Source organism: Epinephelus moara, chromosome 6, assembly GCF_006386435.1.
Source record: "Epinephelus moara isolate mb chromosome 6, YSFRI_EMoa_1.0, whole genome shotgun sequence".
Taxonomy (NCBI): domain Eukaryota; kingdom Metazoa; phylum Chordata; class Actinopteri; order Perciformes; family Serranidae; genus Epinephelus; species Epinephelus moara.
Window position 1 is genome coordinate 11,276,532 of NC_065511.1, and position 19,665 is coordinate 11,296,196.

General features: G+C 41.8%; 1 protein-coding gene across 1 annotated transcript in view; it reads right to left on the reverse strand.

Moving 5' to 3' along the window:
- The window catches only part of rims2a (regulating synaptic membrane exocytosis 2a), a 163,725-nt gene that overhangs the window by 65,118 nt on the left and 78,942 nt on the right, over nucleotides 1-19,665 (reverse strand). Inside the window, exons 8-12 of the mRNA XM_050046488.1 lie at nucleotides 15,830-16,776; nucleotides 4,857-5,068; nucleotides 3,480-3,599; nucleotides 1,700-1,799; nucleotides 1,439-1,562 (exon numbers count right to left, since the gene is read on the reverse strand). Coding sequence (XP_049902445.1) covers nucleotides 1,439-1,562; nucleotides 1,700-1,799; nucleotides 3,480-3,599; nucleotides 4,857-5,068; nucleotides 15,830-16,776 — 1,503 coding nt within the window. The remainder of the gene's footprint in view (nucleotides 1-1,438; nucleotides 1,563-1,699; nucleotides 1,800-3,479; nucleotides 3,600-4,856; nucleotides 5,069-15,829; nucleotides 16,777-19,665) is intronic.

A 19,665-nucleotide genomic window follows, 5' to 3' on the forward strand; every position in this document is an offset into this window, starting at 1 on the left:
CCACTCGTTCACAAACACATTCTGTGAGAACACAAGCCACATTCCCTCTCAGATTTCCTAATTCAAGTCTCCATATTATGGAGAACTCAATTCAAAGTTATTCTGAGCAATGCAGGCAATGACGTGGCCTGAATGAGCACACAGACAAAAGAACTGTGATTGCTTTACAGAAAAAATATGGATTAAAGTGATGTAGTCACAACTTGATGAATAATTTCTGCTTTAATTGGTTTTAGTTTGGAATATATATGTTGGTCATTCATGTCTACTGTAAGGAATTATTTAAAAAAAAATCTTTATCTTATCTGAGTGACTGAATCACACCTGAAACACCCAAAGAACAACATTTAACTTAATAAAAATAATTATCCTCTCTAACTGATTTCCATGGTCACATGAGCCTGAAAGCTCTCCCGGTATTCACTTGGTAAGAGGTGGGTAGACACTCTGGTCTCTGGAGCTATTCCTGACATAAAAATAAAAGATTTAAGCCATATTGTAACCAAAGAAACGAGGTACTCTGTGCCTGTTGAGTTGTTTAAAAAAGTAATATAAACTTAATTCTGTAATTAATTACTCCTTGTGCCTACCACCTGAGTTACTATAAGCCAGTGCCCCTTACTGCTCAATAACATCAGTGGCACCACCAATGGTGGCCATGAGGGGCCACCCTGATACCATTGCTGCCCCCCTCCTCATGAAAATGATCAAAAATATTAAGAGGCCTCTGTGTAGTGTTTTTAACCTTAAGGAGGTTTGTTCCTAGTGGAACCTTTTGTTCCTTGCAATCAATGTACTCATTCAATTTGTAGCTGTATATATATGTCCTTTTTTAGGAAAAGGACATCCAGCCTATTCGAAGAACAATGAATCACCTGACATGTGTAGATACATAACACATTAAAGCAGGATTGTTGTGAAACTCAAAATGTTAACTGCACCGGTGTTAGTCTACACACATCAGATAATAGATTTAAAGAGAAAATTTGCCACTTTTTATGTGAATGTCCAATCAGTGTTGATGGTAAATGTAATCAACTGAAGCAATAAATCCCTAGGAAATATTTACTGAGAACATAGAGTTTTGCTTGCAGAGTTGTACCGGTAATGACTACATGTACCAGGATGCATTGGGCATGAGCTTGTGACACACCACTGGATATGCACATAAAAGTTGCAAAGCTTTCATTTTAACTGTAAAATAAGAAACCAAAGTATATCAGTATGCAATCGCTGAAGTCTCTATATTGACATAGTTTTTAATTAGCTGAACAGAATAATTAAAGTCCTGAAATTAAGTTATGGGCTTTTGGTGTGCCACCCCAAAATTTTCAGTGGGCCCATCTGGCCAAATTTCTGAGGGTGCCACTGAATAACATTCTGCCCCAACAGTCTTGTGAAGAGTACAGTGTGTGAGACAGTGATTGTGAGCTCTCACCCTATAGGCCGTGAGACCACCAGCTCCACCTGCGGCTCAGGCTTGGATTCTAGAATAATATTGTAAACTTCTTTAAATGTGGCTCCTTGTAAAAGCTTCCCATTCCACTCCAGCACTTGGTCACCTGCAAAAACACCATTGATATTGAATGTCACATAGGATGTTTTAATATTCTATGCAAGTGTAGAAAACACACATGATCATGATCCTACCAAATCAACTAATTATATTTCTATAAAAGTGTGTGTGTGTTTTCAATACCTGGTCTGAGGTGTCCAACAGTGTCTGCTAGACTTCCTTTCCTCACTTTAGTGATAAAAGCACAAAGTCTACCAGATTCTGTCATCTTGCCGCCCACCACCTGTAGAAGAAGAGAGGTAACTGGATTAGCACTGAAATAAATGTGAGAACTCAACTTGGATTGTTATAACTGTAGCATTAATGTGCCACGCAAACTCTTCATGACAAAACCTATGAAGTTGTATCACGTGCATTGCAGTTTGCAGAGGAGGACAGATTGTTTTCCCTCAAAGTATCTTGTTGATGTCATGGCTTTAGCTTTTGCCTGCAAGGTATGAATCCTCAATGAAAGCATTAAGGAGAGGGGTCAATCGTAAAAGTGCATTTCTGTTTTTAAAAAATGTTCAGGGCAATGGCTTCTTCCCCAGGGACACACTCTGGAGCTGCTCTGTGGTTCTGTAACAGTGCAGGCCCGTGGGCTAGAGCTGTACTGTACAGTCCTGAGCTGCTGTACTCCACTCTGCTCAGCTTACATGGGCATCATACAAATAAAAATCCCTCTTAATGGCAGCTGAATGCCAACATACAAAGGAGCTTAGGGAAGTCTGCTAAATGAAATGGCTTTATGTAACAGGCAGGAGCCAGAGAAGGAGGCTCACAGAGAGAAAAAGAGAGAAAAAGAGAGAGAGAGAGAGAGAGAGAGAGAGAGAGAGAGAGAGAGAGAGAGAGAGAGAGAGAGAAAGAGATGGACAGTGAGGGCGAGGCTGGCAGCCTGACTGATGGACTGACTGGCTGGATTGCCGAGTTGGTTGGCTGCTGCTGAGCGGACAGAAACGCACGGAGGCACTGAGAAGACACAAACATGCCATTTCAGGAGGCTCATTCAATCAGTAATGATTTTTCCCCATCCTGCCGCTCTCTGTTCTCTCTCTTCATGGCCCACCATGCTCCTCTGAACTATGGCTATGTTTTTTTTTTTAACCAATGTCCACCACCTACAGATTTATGCACCAGTGAAAAGGGAAGGGAAACCAAAGAATCTACCACAACAGAAAATCTTTTATATTCTGTCATGACAACACTGTAGTAACAGACTAAAATGTTTAAATCATGTAATGCAAAATTAGGACGAACAGAGGAAGGCTGTACAGCACTAAAGGCATGAGAAAAATACACACATCAAGCATAAAATGTGAATACCTAGGGAACTGTGATGGTACAATTCAAAATATAACACTGCATTAACTGTGCCGAGCAAATAATACTTTAATTGTCAAATTCGGGCAACAGTGACAGGTCGCAGAGCGACTTGTTTCCTCTGGGCTGTTGAATGCAGTTCATTAAAAGTAGTTCAATGTGAGTGAGTTCAGAAAATTATACAGCTCAATATCAAACGCTACTCATTAATATTCATCAGGAACATAATCAAGTCTTTAATGAATATTAATACTGAGTAGCACTATGATGTGATCAATAATTGGAAGCTAAGGAGAAAATCAGCGAGCCACACACACAAAAATAACAGAATAGTAGAATTCACAGCTGAAAATTATAATACTGTTAACATAAATGTACAACCAACGCTGTACCTGTAACATTTTCCCACACATATTTTGTGTAGGCCTACTATATGCTAAATATGCATATGTTAAAACCCGACTGTAAGTATAATGATGATTGTATAACATAAAGACTGATCGTCCAGGACCATAGTTTATTTAGTATTTGGATGTGTTTGCATCACACCTTCAGACACACACACACACACACAGATGGGTAGACAGAATCTTTACAAGCTCACCTTTAGACCAAGCAGAGCTCCTGAGTCTCGAGGCACACTTCCATCTTTCATGCGCTTGTTGAGTAAAATACGCCCTATTAGGCGATCCCCATCTTTGGACGGCTGCCACGTCACCGGGTGCTACAAGGTCAGAGCAACAACACACCTATTGTTTAACAACTCATCCACTTGAATTTGATTACTTTAGACCAAAGCAGACAACTGTCCACAGTGAAAAGGGGGCATGGGGAAAGTATTTATTCACTCAGGGAAGAAAGTTCACACAAACTCAGATGCGTCATCAACACCGTTTAATTTCTCAGATCAGAACTTGCTCAGTTATTTAAATTCTACAAGATGGATTATTGTATTCCCAAGCTAATAATGGACAAAACTACTGATGAGAAATAATATCTAACACCTCAGTGTTAGGTGTTATTTCCAGAGCTTGTGTGAACCTGCCAGTGTGAGGGTGGAGTGAGCTTCATGCAGCGCCCCATGCAGAGTAAAGCAAGCAGCCCCAACACTCCTCCTCAAACCAGCTCTTCAAACTGGAGCAGGAAGACCAGAGTCTCACTACACACAAACATACAACCACCATCAAGTGGAGTACTGAGGGGAAAGCAGACAGCGAAAAGGGGGGAAAAAGGTCATCTATGATACAAGAACAAATGAGGTAGACCATGAGTTGCCAGTTTAAATATCAAAAAGGATGAAAAATAGACGGCACAAAGCCATGAGACACAGAGAGGGTGAAATCACAGACGCGCAGTGGAAGGGAAAAAAGAAAAACAAATGTTTTCATTTTTGTGCAAAACAAATCCAGTCTTCCCTGTTTCGTGTGCTTACAATCATTTGGGTTTTGCTATAGAAGTGAGTGGAAAGTTGGGCAGGGGGGCGGGTTCTGTCTGGACTGGGTGCTGTGGGGTAGGGCAGCAGAGTGAGAGGGACGGGCCTGAGTAAAGGTGTTCCTACTGCACTAAACAGGACCGCTGTAGAGCAAGAACACAACATACGGAGGAGAACGAGCATGCAACTAGGAGAGACCCACATTCCTGTGTGCCATGACAAACAGAGAGGTTGTGTGTCAATGCTCTTCTTTAACAACTACTGAAAGATGTGTAGTTTCTGTTTGGGGAGCAAAACAGCAAGTACAAGTAGCAAGCAGAGAGGGTGCCCCCAAAAGACTTTTTCAGCAACACCAAGCAAGGTGGAGCCAAAAGTAACCGAAAAACAAAAAGGAACGAAATCGCAAGAGAAATCAATTTAAACAACGTCAAATAAAATCCAAAAAACAAACATCTCACCTATTTACACTGAGTGACAGAGAGCAAACAAAGACTGGATGGGTAGGTCATAAATAATAATAACAAAATGCAGGCTAGATTGTCTCAGTACCTTCTCACTATGGCTATGCTCCTCGTTTAGGGTAGTGCTACTGCACGTATCAACTCCCGAGTCTTTAACCTGCGGTTCACACCATGCCAAGTCCTCTTCAAATGAGTGTCCCCCAAAGCGCACCATTTTCTTTTGCCTCTCAGATAAGGTGTGTGTCGGCTCGGACATAAATGTCTGCTCAATAGTTTTTCTTTTTCCCCTTTGACTGTCCCCTACAGGTGTGGGATAAAAACAGAAAGAAAAACAGAAAAACAACATGCAAAGGTGTAAATAAAACGAAGGAAACATGAAATGACAAAAGACTCTGGGAGAGAGGGGGATGGGGGGAGGAGAGAGACAGAGAGAGGGAGAGAGAGATGGGGGGTTAAGGGGCAGGAGGGTGGGGGGAGGTCAAGGCAGGGCTCCACATGTCTCACCAAAGACATTGGGGAGGCCTCGCTGCTATGCCAAGATGCATGGTCCCACCAATGGCCATCCAAATCTCCTGTAAGGTGGGGGGAAAGGGCGCACATACACGAGAGAGGACAGCAAGAGGGACCAGTGAGGACACCACGAACAATAACATACAGGTAGTAACTGCCAGACAAACTCACAGACATAATACAGTACTAAACAAGACATCCAAACATCCATTTATGCACACACACACTCTCACATACTGCTTAAACTGAAAAGTTGATCATCAACTCTAAGATCCCTGTGGAGAAAGAAAGATGCAGCTCAGGTAATAATACATCGAGGATCAATAATGATTTGACCGCCTCCACTCTCTACACTGTACAGTAAGGGAAAGACACCATCCTGCATTCTCAGCCACTTTTAGTAGTATCAGTGTTGACATTCATGCCCATATATTTTTCCCTCACCTTGTCCTCATCGCTCCTACAGGACACAGAATAAATCTGTCCTACATCCATCTTTACCCTTGTAAAGATGCTGATGCCAACTCAACACAGACAGGACCATCTCTTAATATTGCTCCCATTATGGGTGTTAACATCAGAATTTATCCTGTGACATTGTTTTAGAATAGTCCAACTTCTACTGGCTTCAGCACTGCATTTCACATTAGGTCTGATTTATTGTGAAACATGCTGTATTGCCTACAATACCAAGGAATAGTGCATAGAAAGAAAGGAGTTGTTCCACGATATAACTGCAATCCATTAATCACTCTTCTTTTAAGTCTTGGTCCTGGAATATGACTATGGATGAGGAGTGGCGGCACAAATAAACAATATCAGCAAGAGAAAGAAATTTAAGGGTTTAAGGAAATGTGGTCTTCATCATGAAAAGACTCCTCCACTAATGCCACTTCCATGGGAAGCTGGCTGTCAGTCATCTCAAACATAGTCTCATTTATTTACAGCAGAGCTGAACGATACGGAAACACAAAAAAACAAAAACAATATTTTTTAAAGAAACCCTCGATATCAAGCAATGATACTGTAGAATTGACAATTGGTGCTTTCACACAAAAAACATTTCCACAGTGAGATTTTTGATAAATAATTATCAGTAATGTGGGTATAAGGACGAAAAGAGTTAAAGCAAATAACAGAGTTGCTAGAACAGTCTGGTAAGTTCAGAGAGTTACATCACTTTACCGTAATGCAGCCTTTAAAACCAGGAAAAGACAACATATCACTAAATGAAAAATCTAAGACAATATCTAGTCTCATATCACTACATCAATATAATATTAATATTTTGCCCAGTCCTTAGAGTATCTGGGTTACTTACAGTGTTTTAAAGTGTAGGTGTGCCAAATTTCAAAATACCAGGAATAATGCCATATATTTAATGAGTGTGGTTATTGTTTTAGCCATCATTTACCACCTGAACTGATCACAAGACAAGATGCATCAACATCTGGGTGGCTGACAAAAAAAACCTAAACCATTTCCTGGGAACCTAATGATCACTTGTCAGGCAACTGGAATACAAGTGTGTATTTTTCCATTAATTGGTTCAAAAGGTGCAGGTTTGTATTAGGCAAACACAATCAGTGAGGAGTTTTGATGAAAACAAGGCAAATATTTCAACTATTATTCACTCTTCTCTCTACTGAAACATCTTTTAGTTGCATCTTAATTTCCATAGAGCAATCATTAAACGCTCTTTGGTAGATTCCTAAATACAAATCAGCAGACAACTCACATTTTGTTCAAACAAAGTTAGCATAATGCTATCTTATCCTACAGTAGCTGCATCTGTAGCAGGGAGCAGGGCAGACCTCTAATGTGTTTAACTGGGGATTCAGATTGCAGTGCCACACAGCCTTAACTGACCTCAATCTAAAGTGCACCAGGGAGAGCTTTTAAAGATGAGGCTCTGATTACAACTTCTGTAGTAACACCAGTGGACACACAGCTTTGAGAAACAAGGGCTGGGCAAGTGGTTATAATGACATTAGGTGGTACAGATGGAGGTTTCAGAGATTTCTTTTAACTTTTTCTCATCAGTCCAGCTGGAGGCTTAGAGAGGAACTGATGGTGGTTAGAAACCTCAGGCGAGGAATCAAGACCTATAACCCTACATTATCTCTTGCTGCAGATTTGATGCTTCCGTCAAAACAAACAGCTAAAAAGAGCAGACGCACACATCTTATGATACAAACAGCAACTCACTGTGAGTATTTGTTCTGGTGCAAAGCTATGTATGCAAAAGGACTTGTTTTCCCAAGTGGATGCACAGAGCAGAGAGATGGAGAGCGCTTTCAATTTGATTAAGAGGCTTAAAAATCCAAGCTAATTAAAAAGAGTGAAAAATATTGAATCTGAAGGTGGTTCTAAGATTCCCACCGGAAAGTAGTAGGGAGGTAAGGGAGACTGAAGGTTGAGGCTGTCCACTGACCACTGAGAAACATTTCTTTGTCCTGAGACTTTAGTGGGAGGCATTCGTCTGCATTTAACATCCTTGTATGCAGAGGCACTGGACATTTAAATCTTATCGCTTACACTAGAAAGTTATTTTACAATTAAGTATTACAGTGAATGATTTAAGCATATAAAAAATTGTGGTCATTTAAATAATAAATAAATTATTTTTGGTGCTAACAGGTATTCAGCAGACCCTGGTCTCCCACTTGTACATGTGCTGTTGTTGATATGTGTGCTTGCATAAATGTAGCATGTAGCTGTAGTGAACCTTAGGGCCGCAGGCACAGGAAGGTCATCTGAAAACACTGCACTTGTGCAACCCCTGGGCCATATACATCACATTTTTCACACTTCACTTCCCCTGCAAAGAGCTGTAGAACCTAATGGATCTATACAGGACAGGCCTCCTTCAAGCATTATCTGGCTGAGGATTCAATCTCAGGGAAATCAGGGAACTCTGATGGAAAGGCATAAAAATAGCCTGCATATGCTCCTGAATGTAGAGGAGGAGGAGGCGAGGGGGGCTTGAGATAAAGAGGAAGGGATTTTCAATATAGAAAAAAAGAAGCTGCATGGAAAAAGAATGCTGTGTAAAGATAGCGTCACTGGGAGTGAATGTAGCCACATGCTTAAATCTTCGAACACAGATGATGCAGAAATACAGCACCTAACATACTGAAAAAAAAGACCCTGTTTTAAGGGAGAATTCAGGTTTATTACAACTTAGGTTTCAGTGTCATGGCTTTGTCTATTGTTACTCACTTTATAATGATAACATTCTACTCAATAAAGTAACTGTTGATATCAATGACTGTATATAAGGACGGACAATATGTCTCCACTTCGTCTCACTGTACAAAAATGAAGCTAAAATATGTCCGATATGGCTGCCACCATCTTGAGCTGGTGACGTCATCTGGAGCTAGAGTTCGCACAGTAGCCATCTCCATGATATCGAGTTCCCACCCATATACTCGTCTGACCAATCGCAAGTAGTGCTATTAATCACAGGCACACCAATTGGCACACATTGCTGTCAATTACGACATCACACCCTCTTTTCATAGCATCAAATGACAAATTAAAACCAAACTTATCAGAATAACAAAAACATTAGCATGATAAGAACAAACTTAAATGACAGAGACCATCTTTAAAAAATTTACTTGACATGCACTTTGATACTTTAGTTTGGCCCATGTCCCATCCGCTAACATGAAGATGGCGGGTGCAATGTGATTATAGTTATAGTAATGATGGTCCAAACTGTAAAAATAAATCTTAACTTGTAATAAACTGTAATATGGTTTTAATAAAGCCATATTGTGTGCCAATATTCGATTTAGCATATTTTCCGTAGCATTATTCAAGTGGGGACAGAGCTTTTGATAGAATTTTTGCAAAGCAGAAGTTGAGTATTTACATTTTCTACAATGCACATTTTTATATTACAAAAATGTTGCACTTCTGACCTTTGCTATTTTTATTGTTTCAACACAATCTTATTAATATTAATATCAATATCCATACCAGACAGCGTAAAACACTCTCCAGTGACATTTCCAAACTTACAACTTTCTCCATCTTGAGTGTTGTGCCTAAGTTGCAAGGTCAGTCTGAGCCAAACAAACAGACCTTCTTCCCTCTCTCCCTCTACTATCACTATCCATCTATCAGTCTAGGGGAGTGCTAAAACTACTTACTGTACACAGTTATGCACTGTGATAAAACATTATGGATGTCCCCAGACAGGCTTTGCCCTCTGCGGCCCTCTAACCAACAGCTGACAACAGTGATTACCCTCTTTGCCTCCCAGCTGCTATTCTGTCGGCAGCATAAAAACCAGAGCCCAGTTCAGCGTGGTAGACACTCTCCATTGAACAAGTCACTTGCCTGATGTGGCCATGATAGTCCAAACAGCTTAAGGCCTGCATTTATGATTAGGAAGAGAAAGAAACATATCATGTAAATCAACCTCTGTTGAAACAGTGAGATGTTTGCATTTATTTGTTGATATTAGAGCTATAGATAGACTAATTTTAGATGCTACATAACTCATCTCAAGTTTTATCAGTCATGGTTATACCTCTACCTGTGCCTGTTCTTCCTCCTATCAAACTCCTCCACCCCCCCACCCCAATCAAAGTATGTCAAAAAGAATCTGATTGGCCGCCAACATGGATGTACATCCAGTCTTTCCCCTTTCTTCCCCTGAAGCTTTATTAACAGTGGCATACCACAATTGGGCACTGATCCCCAGCGAGGCACTGTGTGGTTTTTCAGGGAGCAGGAAACTCATCACGGCCATAAATTGTGAGCATCAGCAGTCTGCGCCCAGCCCTGCCGTTTCGCCCCGACTCCGAGGCCCTGCAAAGTGCTGATTCAGGGCGAAGGCAGAGCGCAGGCAGTGGCGGAGTTCACCACCAGCAGGCTCTCCATCACTTTGACAGCTCAATAAAAGCCAGTGTAAACTATTAATTGGATCATTAATTATTGATGCTGTTTTTACTACAATTCCAGGGGCGAGAGCAGAAAAGAGGCAGGGGTGAAACTGTGTGTATGTTTAAACATCGTCACCATGCTAGGAAGGTGATACAGTGTCATATTAAACCCCTGGTGAAGACAGATCTAAAACATGTACTTATATCCTAAAACAAAAGCCCTACAACTAACTTCTACTATTAAGCACAAACACAGGAATATTGCCCATTAGGTTATGAAATTAATAAGAATATTTTCTAACATCCAACTAGAGAGCAAAGCCCACAAACCCAACAGACTTACTGAGGTGCAAAAACGGATCCCAGAAGCCATTAATGAGGATGTAACTTAGGCTGTCACTACACAATGTCCACCTCTCTGCTTGTAGTTAGCCAGCCAGCCTCTCCTTTTCTGTCTGTTCGGCACTATTATGAGACTGCATGTCAGGGGAATCAATAAGGAGGAAAACACAGGCAGAGGACCACCGTGATAAATCAGTCTCCAGCGCTCGCAGGCACAAGCCAGGCCCATTACAGCTGGCACGCCTTCTCTCCTCCAGTCTCCTCCTCCCCTTGGTTTCCCTTCCTTCTCATTCCATCAAGCCCTCCCCCTTACTCAGCGCCCCCCTTGGGGTGTCGGAGATTTGAGGGCATGACATGCACCCTGCTTAGCCTGCTGTTGCAAACCCATTTTCCAGACCCAGTCAAGCTAAGTCCACACACCCAAGATGCTGACAGGCCACGTATGACCAAAAGGTGCCTTCTGCCGTTGTTCTCATCTGTCTCCCATTGTGGCCTCACAGGCAATTGCCATTGGTGTTCTTTGCTTCCCTGCTCTGTTTTTGTTTGTTTTTTTATTGTCTCACTCCTAGTGAGAGTAAATGTTCTCTACGATTTCTAATTGAAGAGTGCTTGGTTTGCATGCCATAGCACATACAGGAAGATTCCTTGATTGGGTTAGCCTCTAAGACTGAAAAGTTGGTGTAAATCCCAAGTGGTGCCTTCATGGGAGCATTAAAAAAACACCTGCGCAACCTGGTTCAGCTGAAATACATCCTTCCCATTTCCACAGTCATGCTAAATTTGTTCCATTCGTAAACTCTATGTGCTGCCAATACTGACTGATTTTTCTTTATGGCTGTTAGAATGACACATGTCTAAATCTGGGGCAGTTTGGATCCCCTCTCTGCTGTCTGTTATATAATTAAGTCTACTTGACAGAGTGCAAACAAGGACACTCTGGTCTAAAATAAATGGTTCAGTAGAATTTTCTGAACCATTTATCAGACTCTCTGCATGCACCATATCACAGCAGCCTTAATTATGTCATAAATTAATGAAACTGCCAATTATGACCAAACAGAGACCAAAGATAGCTCCACATTTTCAGCTGTCCGAGGAAGTTCTGTAGCTAGTGTGGTTTGCTATACTTATTCAGGTCAATAGTTCAGCTCTTTCCTTTGTTTTTCCTCTTTCTCCTACACAGGCTGACCTGTGGAGGAGGCAGACAGAAGCAGACAGAAACAACAGAAACTCTGACCCTCAAAACAGCCTACTTTTCTCCCTATTTTTGTTCCATGGCTACCTGGAAACCTGGAAACTCCCACATCAATAATGTAGCGCTATAGTGCTGGGCTGCTTCCTTTAGTGAGGAGAACAGTTACATAACAGAGCAGACCAACTGAATTCCTCCCCTCTCCTCTAGATTAAACATTTTGAGCATGTGGCAGGCGCTTTGGTGCTACTGACAAAAGCAAACTGTGCTACTGCACCTTCCTCCTTTCCATCTTTTATTCCTCCATTTGTCAATTGCGCCTCCCCCTTTCTTTGTGTTTAGTTCTTTTAACATCTCTAAAGTAAAGCCCTCTGTAATTACAGGTTTGACAACAAAATCAATTTGCAATTACGACAACTGTCAAGCAGGTGGAGCAGTCAAGAAGCTAACAGCCTAAACAATTGCTTTTGATGTTGATTCTATGCAAAGTGGCATTTAATTCAGTCACTCCAACTGTTTGCTTGCCAGTGCACGTTTATACACTTGGACAAGTGCGTGTGTGTCTATGGCCAGGTAGGATATTTGCCATAACCGATCTGATGCCCATTTCTATTTTATTGTCGTAGTTAGACAACGGGACAGGACAGGCGGAGCCACTACCTAGCATACCACTTCAATCAGGCACACTGTAGTGAACTAGACCCACTGCATGAATGAATAGTTAACATTATTATTTGAATGTTTAAACAGTTTTTGGGTAATGACAGTCACTGAAATAAAACTGGCAGATCATATTGGAAAACTCAGCAAAACAGCCAGTGAATGCCCTAAAACTAGTGAGTGGGTGAGACTTGTCACATATTTGAGGACTTGAAAATTGCATGACTAACACTGATCAAAGACTTGACTTGACTTTGACTTGGTATTCATGACTTGAGACTTGACTTCTAGATATTGAGAGGCTACATTTGTTTTTGAAACGTGTGATTGGGTGATTTCTAGTGGAATATACGCAAACCTGACAACCTACTAGGATAGCAGAGGCCAGTGCATGGAGGGGGCTAGTCCAAAAATAATAAAATTTGGATTCAAGGATTTCATGGTTGATGAGGGTAGTAAGTGACACGACCACCAAAAACACATTTTTTTGTGTTGTACTACTGTCTTCACTTGAGAGCCCCTAAGAGCTTTATTATAATTTCAGAGCCCCACTTGCCATTGTTGTTCTTAAGGTGTAAGCAGGCTCAACAGTTTTAAGTAATGCTGAAAATAATTGATCTTTAACTATTTTACAGAAAATGTGGAAACTGGGGTAGATCAGATTTCATATGACTTGACTTCATATGACGTGACTAAAGGTGAGTACCTAAACTATATCATGACCGGTACCTATAGGACTCTGTCAGTGAAATGAGGCACCAAAATCTGCATTATGATAGACTGTGTGTGTAGCAAGTGTGTGGCTGCAAGAGGGGGAGCACACATGTGATAGTGAGGCTGCTGCGACCGGAGACAGTTTAGGTTATTTGTAATTGAATAAATGCTAAAAATCCTCAAGACCCGAGAGAAGTTCCAGTTTCTTGCTTACCACCTGCTGATTAAAGTAAAGCAGGTAAGCCCCAATGTTAGCAAGCTTAAGTGGTGAGCGTGATTAGCCTGACATTGGAAACTGACCAGGCTCCTTCAAGGTGGACTGTTAAGGTGGAGCAGCTATTCTCATCATAATGATAATCTCGGCTACTTCTGAACAGATAATGGAGAAATGTCTGGCTGCGGAGTCTCTCCTCAGTTTAGGAGACAATTATTGATCCCAACTCAAAATTGATTTTACTTTTATTAGTACTATAACTGTTTTGTCGTTCTTAATTATTGTAGTTGGGTTAGGTTTTATTTATTATGTGAATGTGTTATGCATCCTTATCCTTTTTGTGCTTTATTTTGATCAAATGTATCAGTTCAGGCAACGTTTTGGCTCTGGTACCATTTTAAAAGTATCAACTTAACACCGGTATCAGAAAAAAACCCTAGAAGATACCCCCAGCAATACACATGACTTGCTTGACTTATTGTAGGAACGCAACTTCACAGGCTTGTCTCTCACTGCAGTGTGTTGGCACTTGCATGAGATTCAGAGGTTAAGATTTCAGTCTTGCTTGTAACTTGCATGTGTGACTTACTCTCACTTCTGATAAACCCTGAGCAGAGACATTAGCCTGGTTCCAGACTATAGACCCCGCCCACTCAACTGAGTCGGCTTGCATCTCTGGTCTGGCATACTTCAATGAATTTGCGATTTATCTCGTCCAAACGATGGACGGACCAAAGAACGCCGGGGGTCTAGCGATTAGCCAATCAGCGCCACGCTGATGTCAAGCTGTACGCCAGTGGGCAACTGGTGAGGATAGCAACAATGGCGACCGCTACAGATCCTACAGACCACATTAACGATGCAATCGAGGTATTTCGCCACTACTCGCGTTAATGGAGGACCAAATTAAGGAAGCTGCTAAACTGGATTTAACGGCGATGCAGCTGGGTGTGCACGACGACAGAGACATTTTAAACGGGCAATGCTTGCTTGTTTTCGGCACCCCCGAGGCATGGATACTAATGACGTCAGATTCTGGGTGAGTCGTTGATCTCTACTGATTGGTTAGGGAAAAATCAAATTCCCTCCCCCTTGTAAATCGCCTTTAATGGCAGCCATGTCAGACTGAAGGTTCTGGGAGCTTCAGTCTGACACTCAGGCTACAGAGACATGACATGAATTTTTTTTATCTTTAACCCCCAACCATGACCAGTTTTTGCTCCCTTCCCCATTGGACTGAACCATAATCCTACCGCCACATTGTAAAGAGCCACTGTGCCAGGAATTACATCATCGGTATGATCTGGGTGGTAGCACTACAGTATGAGAGTCAAAGCTAATGAAAGAGGAACAGTATACTGCAGGAAAACATAATCAGCTTCAGCTCTTTCATCCCCTTTTTTATAATAACATTCATTCATTCCCTACAACACTGAACTGTTATGAACTCAGCTCACCCTGTTTCACTCGACACCCTCACCCCAGCCCTCTCCCTGTTTCCCTCTTTCTGTCAGTTATGTAACTGTCAGCACAATGGACCGACCATGTGAACCAGCTGTGGTAGAACCTGGCAAAGTGTGCCATAAGATGACAGCAATACGGAGAAGGCCTCGTGAGCAGTAGTTTTACATCATTTCAAATCACAGCCACACACATAAACACTCATCCACACTGAAACAAATCTGGCTGGCTCATGAGTGCACAAACGTCCTCCTCAAAGGCACGGGAGCTGTTAGAGTAGATTCATAGACAACACACGTAAAATGCAGTTGTGGTTTGCACATATGTATGGCTCATTATTTTTGATTTTCAAATAGTGTGAAATAAAGTGAAAATGCCAGGATCTTATAAAAGAAGCAGTTTTAAACACACAGTTACCACACAGATTAAAAGCTGTGGTGTTTCCTCCAGAAATAATTCTCTGTTGACCTCAGTTTTCAGTGAAGAAAGTATTAAGCTTAGAAAATAGGAACTGAAGTAAAATATGCAGAGAAAATACAAATGAGCGCGTGATTATGTACCAAAGTAAAAAAAAATAATAATAACTGCAAATCTAGTGCTTCTGCTAAAAATTTAGTTTTCATCAATTTTTCTTCAGAGTTTTCTATTATTTATGTTTTTAAAAGATTTTTTTTAATCTAAAAACAAAAATAAATTTAAAGATTTTTGGTCTCAAAAACAATGAGCCCTACACATACAAATACACATATAGACATACAAACACACAAAGAACTTATACAGAGACTGTAGACTGGGGAATCTGAAGGTTATATCTGAGTCAACAGCTGCAAGAATCAATATCAACATGTGACAGCAACAATAAATTAAATTAAATCAGAACAAAATGAAATCCACCTTTCTCAACAACAATATGTCAGTCTAATACTAGAAAGGATGGATTTACAATTACATGAAAAGCATTTGAGAAATGTGCATTTGGTATAAATTAACACAAAATAAATCTATCTATAAACAGAGAAAGTAGCAGAGTGAAAATGAGTGAGCTTGGCAGTGTATGTGGCTCCTACCTTTCTCACTGACTGACTCACTCTCTATCTCCACGTCCTCACAGCTGGTGTACTCTGGTGTTGTAGCCAGCTCCTCCTCCGAGCTGCTCAGCGACACCTGCCGCATCTTTCCTCCCTTTTTGGTTTTGTGGGGCTTGGGGGGTGGTGGGCGCACCGACTCCGACTGGTCTGAGCTTAGAGAGTCATTCCTCAACATACTCTCCATCTTCTCCCTCTTGGTCTTACGGACAGCTGAACTGGGATCCAAGTGGTGTTGCTGCCTCCTCATGGGATCCCCGCCTCCACCCATGTCCCCTCTCCGCAGGTCCCCAGATCTGTCACCCAGCACAGGGCTACGGTGTGGCGTCGGGGGGCTGTGGTTGGAGGTTCTATGGCCTCCAAGGCCAGGACCCATGGGCCCAGGGGAGGAGCGGTCGACGGAGTAGGAGCGCTGTCCCACCATAGGCGGCCGGCGCTCGGTGAGATGCTGACGGGACAGCCGGATGGGGCCTGGGTCGTCCTGCTCCGTGTAGGCCAGGGAGACATCACTATGGCGGCGCTCATGCCTCAGGCGGCCAACCTCAGCATGCATCCTCATCTGCTCCTCGTAGGGCTGCGGCTTAACAGGGTAGCGTGCCAGATTGGGGTCGCTGCGATAGCGCGCCTGGAATTCCTCCTGGCGCTGCCGCTGGAGGTCATACTCGCTGGGTCCATCTAGCTCCTGGTCCAGTGGGTATTCCTGGGAGTGCCAGCGTCCGGGGCCCCGCCGGTCCCGGTAGCCCATCCGTGCCGCATCCACGTCTGGGTACATGTGTGGGCCCCGCGGAGCCCGCCGAGGGTCCCCATCCCCATAGTCAGACGGTGATCTAGGCATGCCGCCGTCCGTCGGGGCATACTGTGAGTGGTCGCCCCCCTCCCTTTGGTCGTATTTTTGGTTTGGATCCCTGGATGCAGATGGGCTTCGTTTCCTGTAGATCAAAGACAGGGAGACAGGAACAAAAGAGTGGAACTTAGTGGTTGGTCCACTTTGAACTGGATGTCCTCTGATTCTTTTAATACACATTATATATGATGGATCAACTGAGGTTTGTGTGTGCATGTTGATGCTTATTTAAATGTCCAGTGAGCATACAGTGTCTGCCTGTGTGCAGGTGGAAATGTGAGGTATCAGTCAGACATTAGCCTCACAGAGTTTTATCACGCATCTCTGTGCCACTCTGCTGAGGCTGAAGAATACAGTCTGTAATCTATAGCTTCTCTTTACTTTGCCCTGCACTGGGTAGGCCTCAGTCCTGTCAAAACCTGATGAAAGCCTGCTCTGTCTCTGTCACACACACACATACACAGAGGGAGAGAAATGGGACTAAGCAGCAGGATGCAGCACCACACCCTCTTCACACTGCAACAGACTCTACATGCTCTATAACATGGCTGACTAATGCTCTCCTTTCAGCACACTATGTATTCAAACAGAATGTAACCTTTAGATCGTACAGACAACATGTGCAAGGAAAAACATATTTCCTGAGATGGCCCTATTTATGAGTATGACATGTAATGCAGCCTGCATTCTCCAAATACATACATAAACAGGTATTTGCATCAGAAAAACATACACTCACGCTTTGAAAATCCTGTTTGATTATTGAATTTGATTTAGAAGGTTGCGCAGTCTTCACACAGACAATGCTGTATCTGATATTTGACTCTTTTAGTGCCATAGGCAATCTTTCATTTTCATTTTGATAGCATCTGATTACTTTGTTGATATAGGTGCTTAAATCATCATCATTTGCAATGCATTATAAACAACAGGATGACACAAGATTAACAGCACAGCCTGCCTGGATATGACCTGTTTGTATTTCCAAATTAATAGTGTGAGTGTGAGTGTGAGTGTGAGTGTGAGTGCGTGTGTGTATGTGTGTGTGCGCGCGTGCAAAGGCAGAGAGATGAGGAACCAGACAGTGCACTGAAAGCAGTGCATTGATAAATGATTCAGAGTTTCACAGATTGTATCTGTTTGCACAGTAAAATGGACATGAAGGGATGTAGACAGACAATAAAAACGTGCCTGAGTTTTGTCTGAATTTATGAACCTCAGAGCAAAGTTCCCATTTATTTATCTTGCCACCTTTTTCCTTCAGGTGAAAACATCTAACGCCACCCAAGACTTAAAAAACATTAATATACAACACTAAGTAAGGGTATGGACTAAAATCACAACATCATTGAACTCATACTTCACACAGTTTTTTCAAACATTGTCTGAAATCATGTGCCTTCATAACATAGAGTAGTCCTCTTTGAAACAAGACTGAAGAGAAGTAAATTTTGCAGTTATGTTGAAAATTTCATTAAAAAGAAATACAACTTACTCTGCGTGGAAATCTGTATTCTTTACTTTATTTTGCTGCACTGGGACACTGAAATTTTGCTCTGGGTCGTGAGCTTTTCTCTCTCCGTATAAATACATATTTATTTCATTTCTATTTACTATGTTTTTTACTGGTGACCTTGTGGGCTGTACGGAGGAAGGTATTTTGTGTCACTGTGGACTTTAATGGAGAACTGTGGGTGCCTTAAAGCCCCTAGATCCTATCCTTCAGCCTGATTTCTGCCAGCCCCTTTTTTTTTTTTTTTTTTTACAAAAACTGTCATTGTGATTTGCTGTAGATGACCCTGTCTGATGTACCTGTTCTGTGTGTATATTTATATATCTGTGTTTTGTTTTAGTTTTTCACTGAAAAATCAATAAAAAGAAATTATATAAAAAGAAATACAACTTCCTATATATATTTTTAGATATAGTTGCAGTCAGGAGCCCTATATTCGTAAAATTAGCTATCAATCATTTTATCATTGTCCGACTGTCAGAAAGGAAACCAGCCAGGAAGTGGGCGAAAAGCCTGGAGGAGGCTAACTGTGCATTAATGCATTTATTCTTTTGTAGAGAATCAATTATTCATAAGCCACTTTTCTCCTACATTTCTCCCACTTTTCCTCCAAAATAATAATGACATTTTGGTGAGGAAAAAGCTCTGTGAAGCATTCCTTTAATTTTGTACGTGACAACTTTCCATAAATTTCAAAGGGCTTCATAAATCACTGCTGCCAGCCTTGCTCAGTGGCCAAGGTAAGGACTCCTCACGTGTGATTGGCTACTTCACTGAACCACAGAGGAGGTTTGGTCCCTGCCCACTGTATCACAGACCAGTCAGGTTAGCCTGAGTATAATAAATGTAAAGTACAATAGATATCAGCACTGTGGCAGCGAGGCACATGTGGAAAAGATGCTTTTGTGTTCTCTGTGTTGAGCACTGCATAATCTCACTACAGTGAAGTGCCAGCTTTAAGGAGAGAAAGAATGATGTATGAGCACTGTGTATAGTTCATGAACTACTGTACAGTTCAAATATGGGCTGTTAGAGGGAGGCAGAAGTTGAGCAATAGTACGGCACAAATTGTGATTTCGGGATCACTAGTACATGAAAGAAAGATTTACTTAATAACAGGAAGGACATACTCAATTGTTTGGGCCAGTTACAGAAAAATCCCCAGACAGCAAAAATCCTACAGAAATGCATTTAATGGTTTATTGAATTAGTCAGTGATTGACTATTCAGCTTTTTTTTAAAGATTTAATAACCAATAAGGGATTGCACGTCATGATGAGAATTATCACCTGACTGAGTGTTTAAGTGTTCTTTTCTCATTAAACCCTACTGTATACTACCTGCCTAGCACCAAATAGCAGAAAGACAAAGTTAGCGACTAGCTAGTGAATATAATGGAGCATTTGGCAGCTATGAAAACAGGTATTTCCCTCTGGAGTTGGTGGGGACCAAAACTCAGCT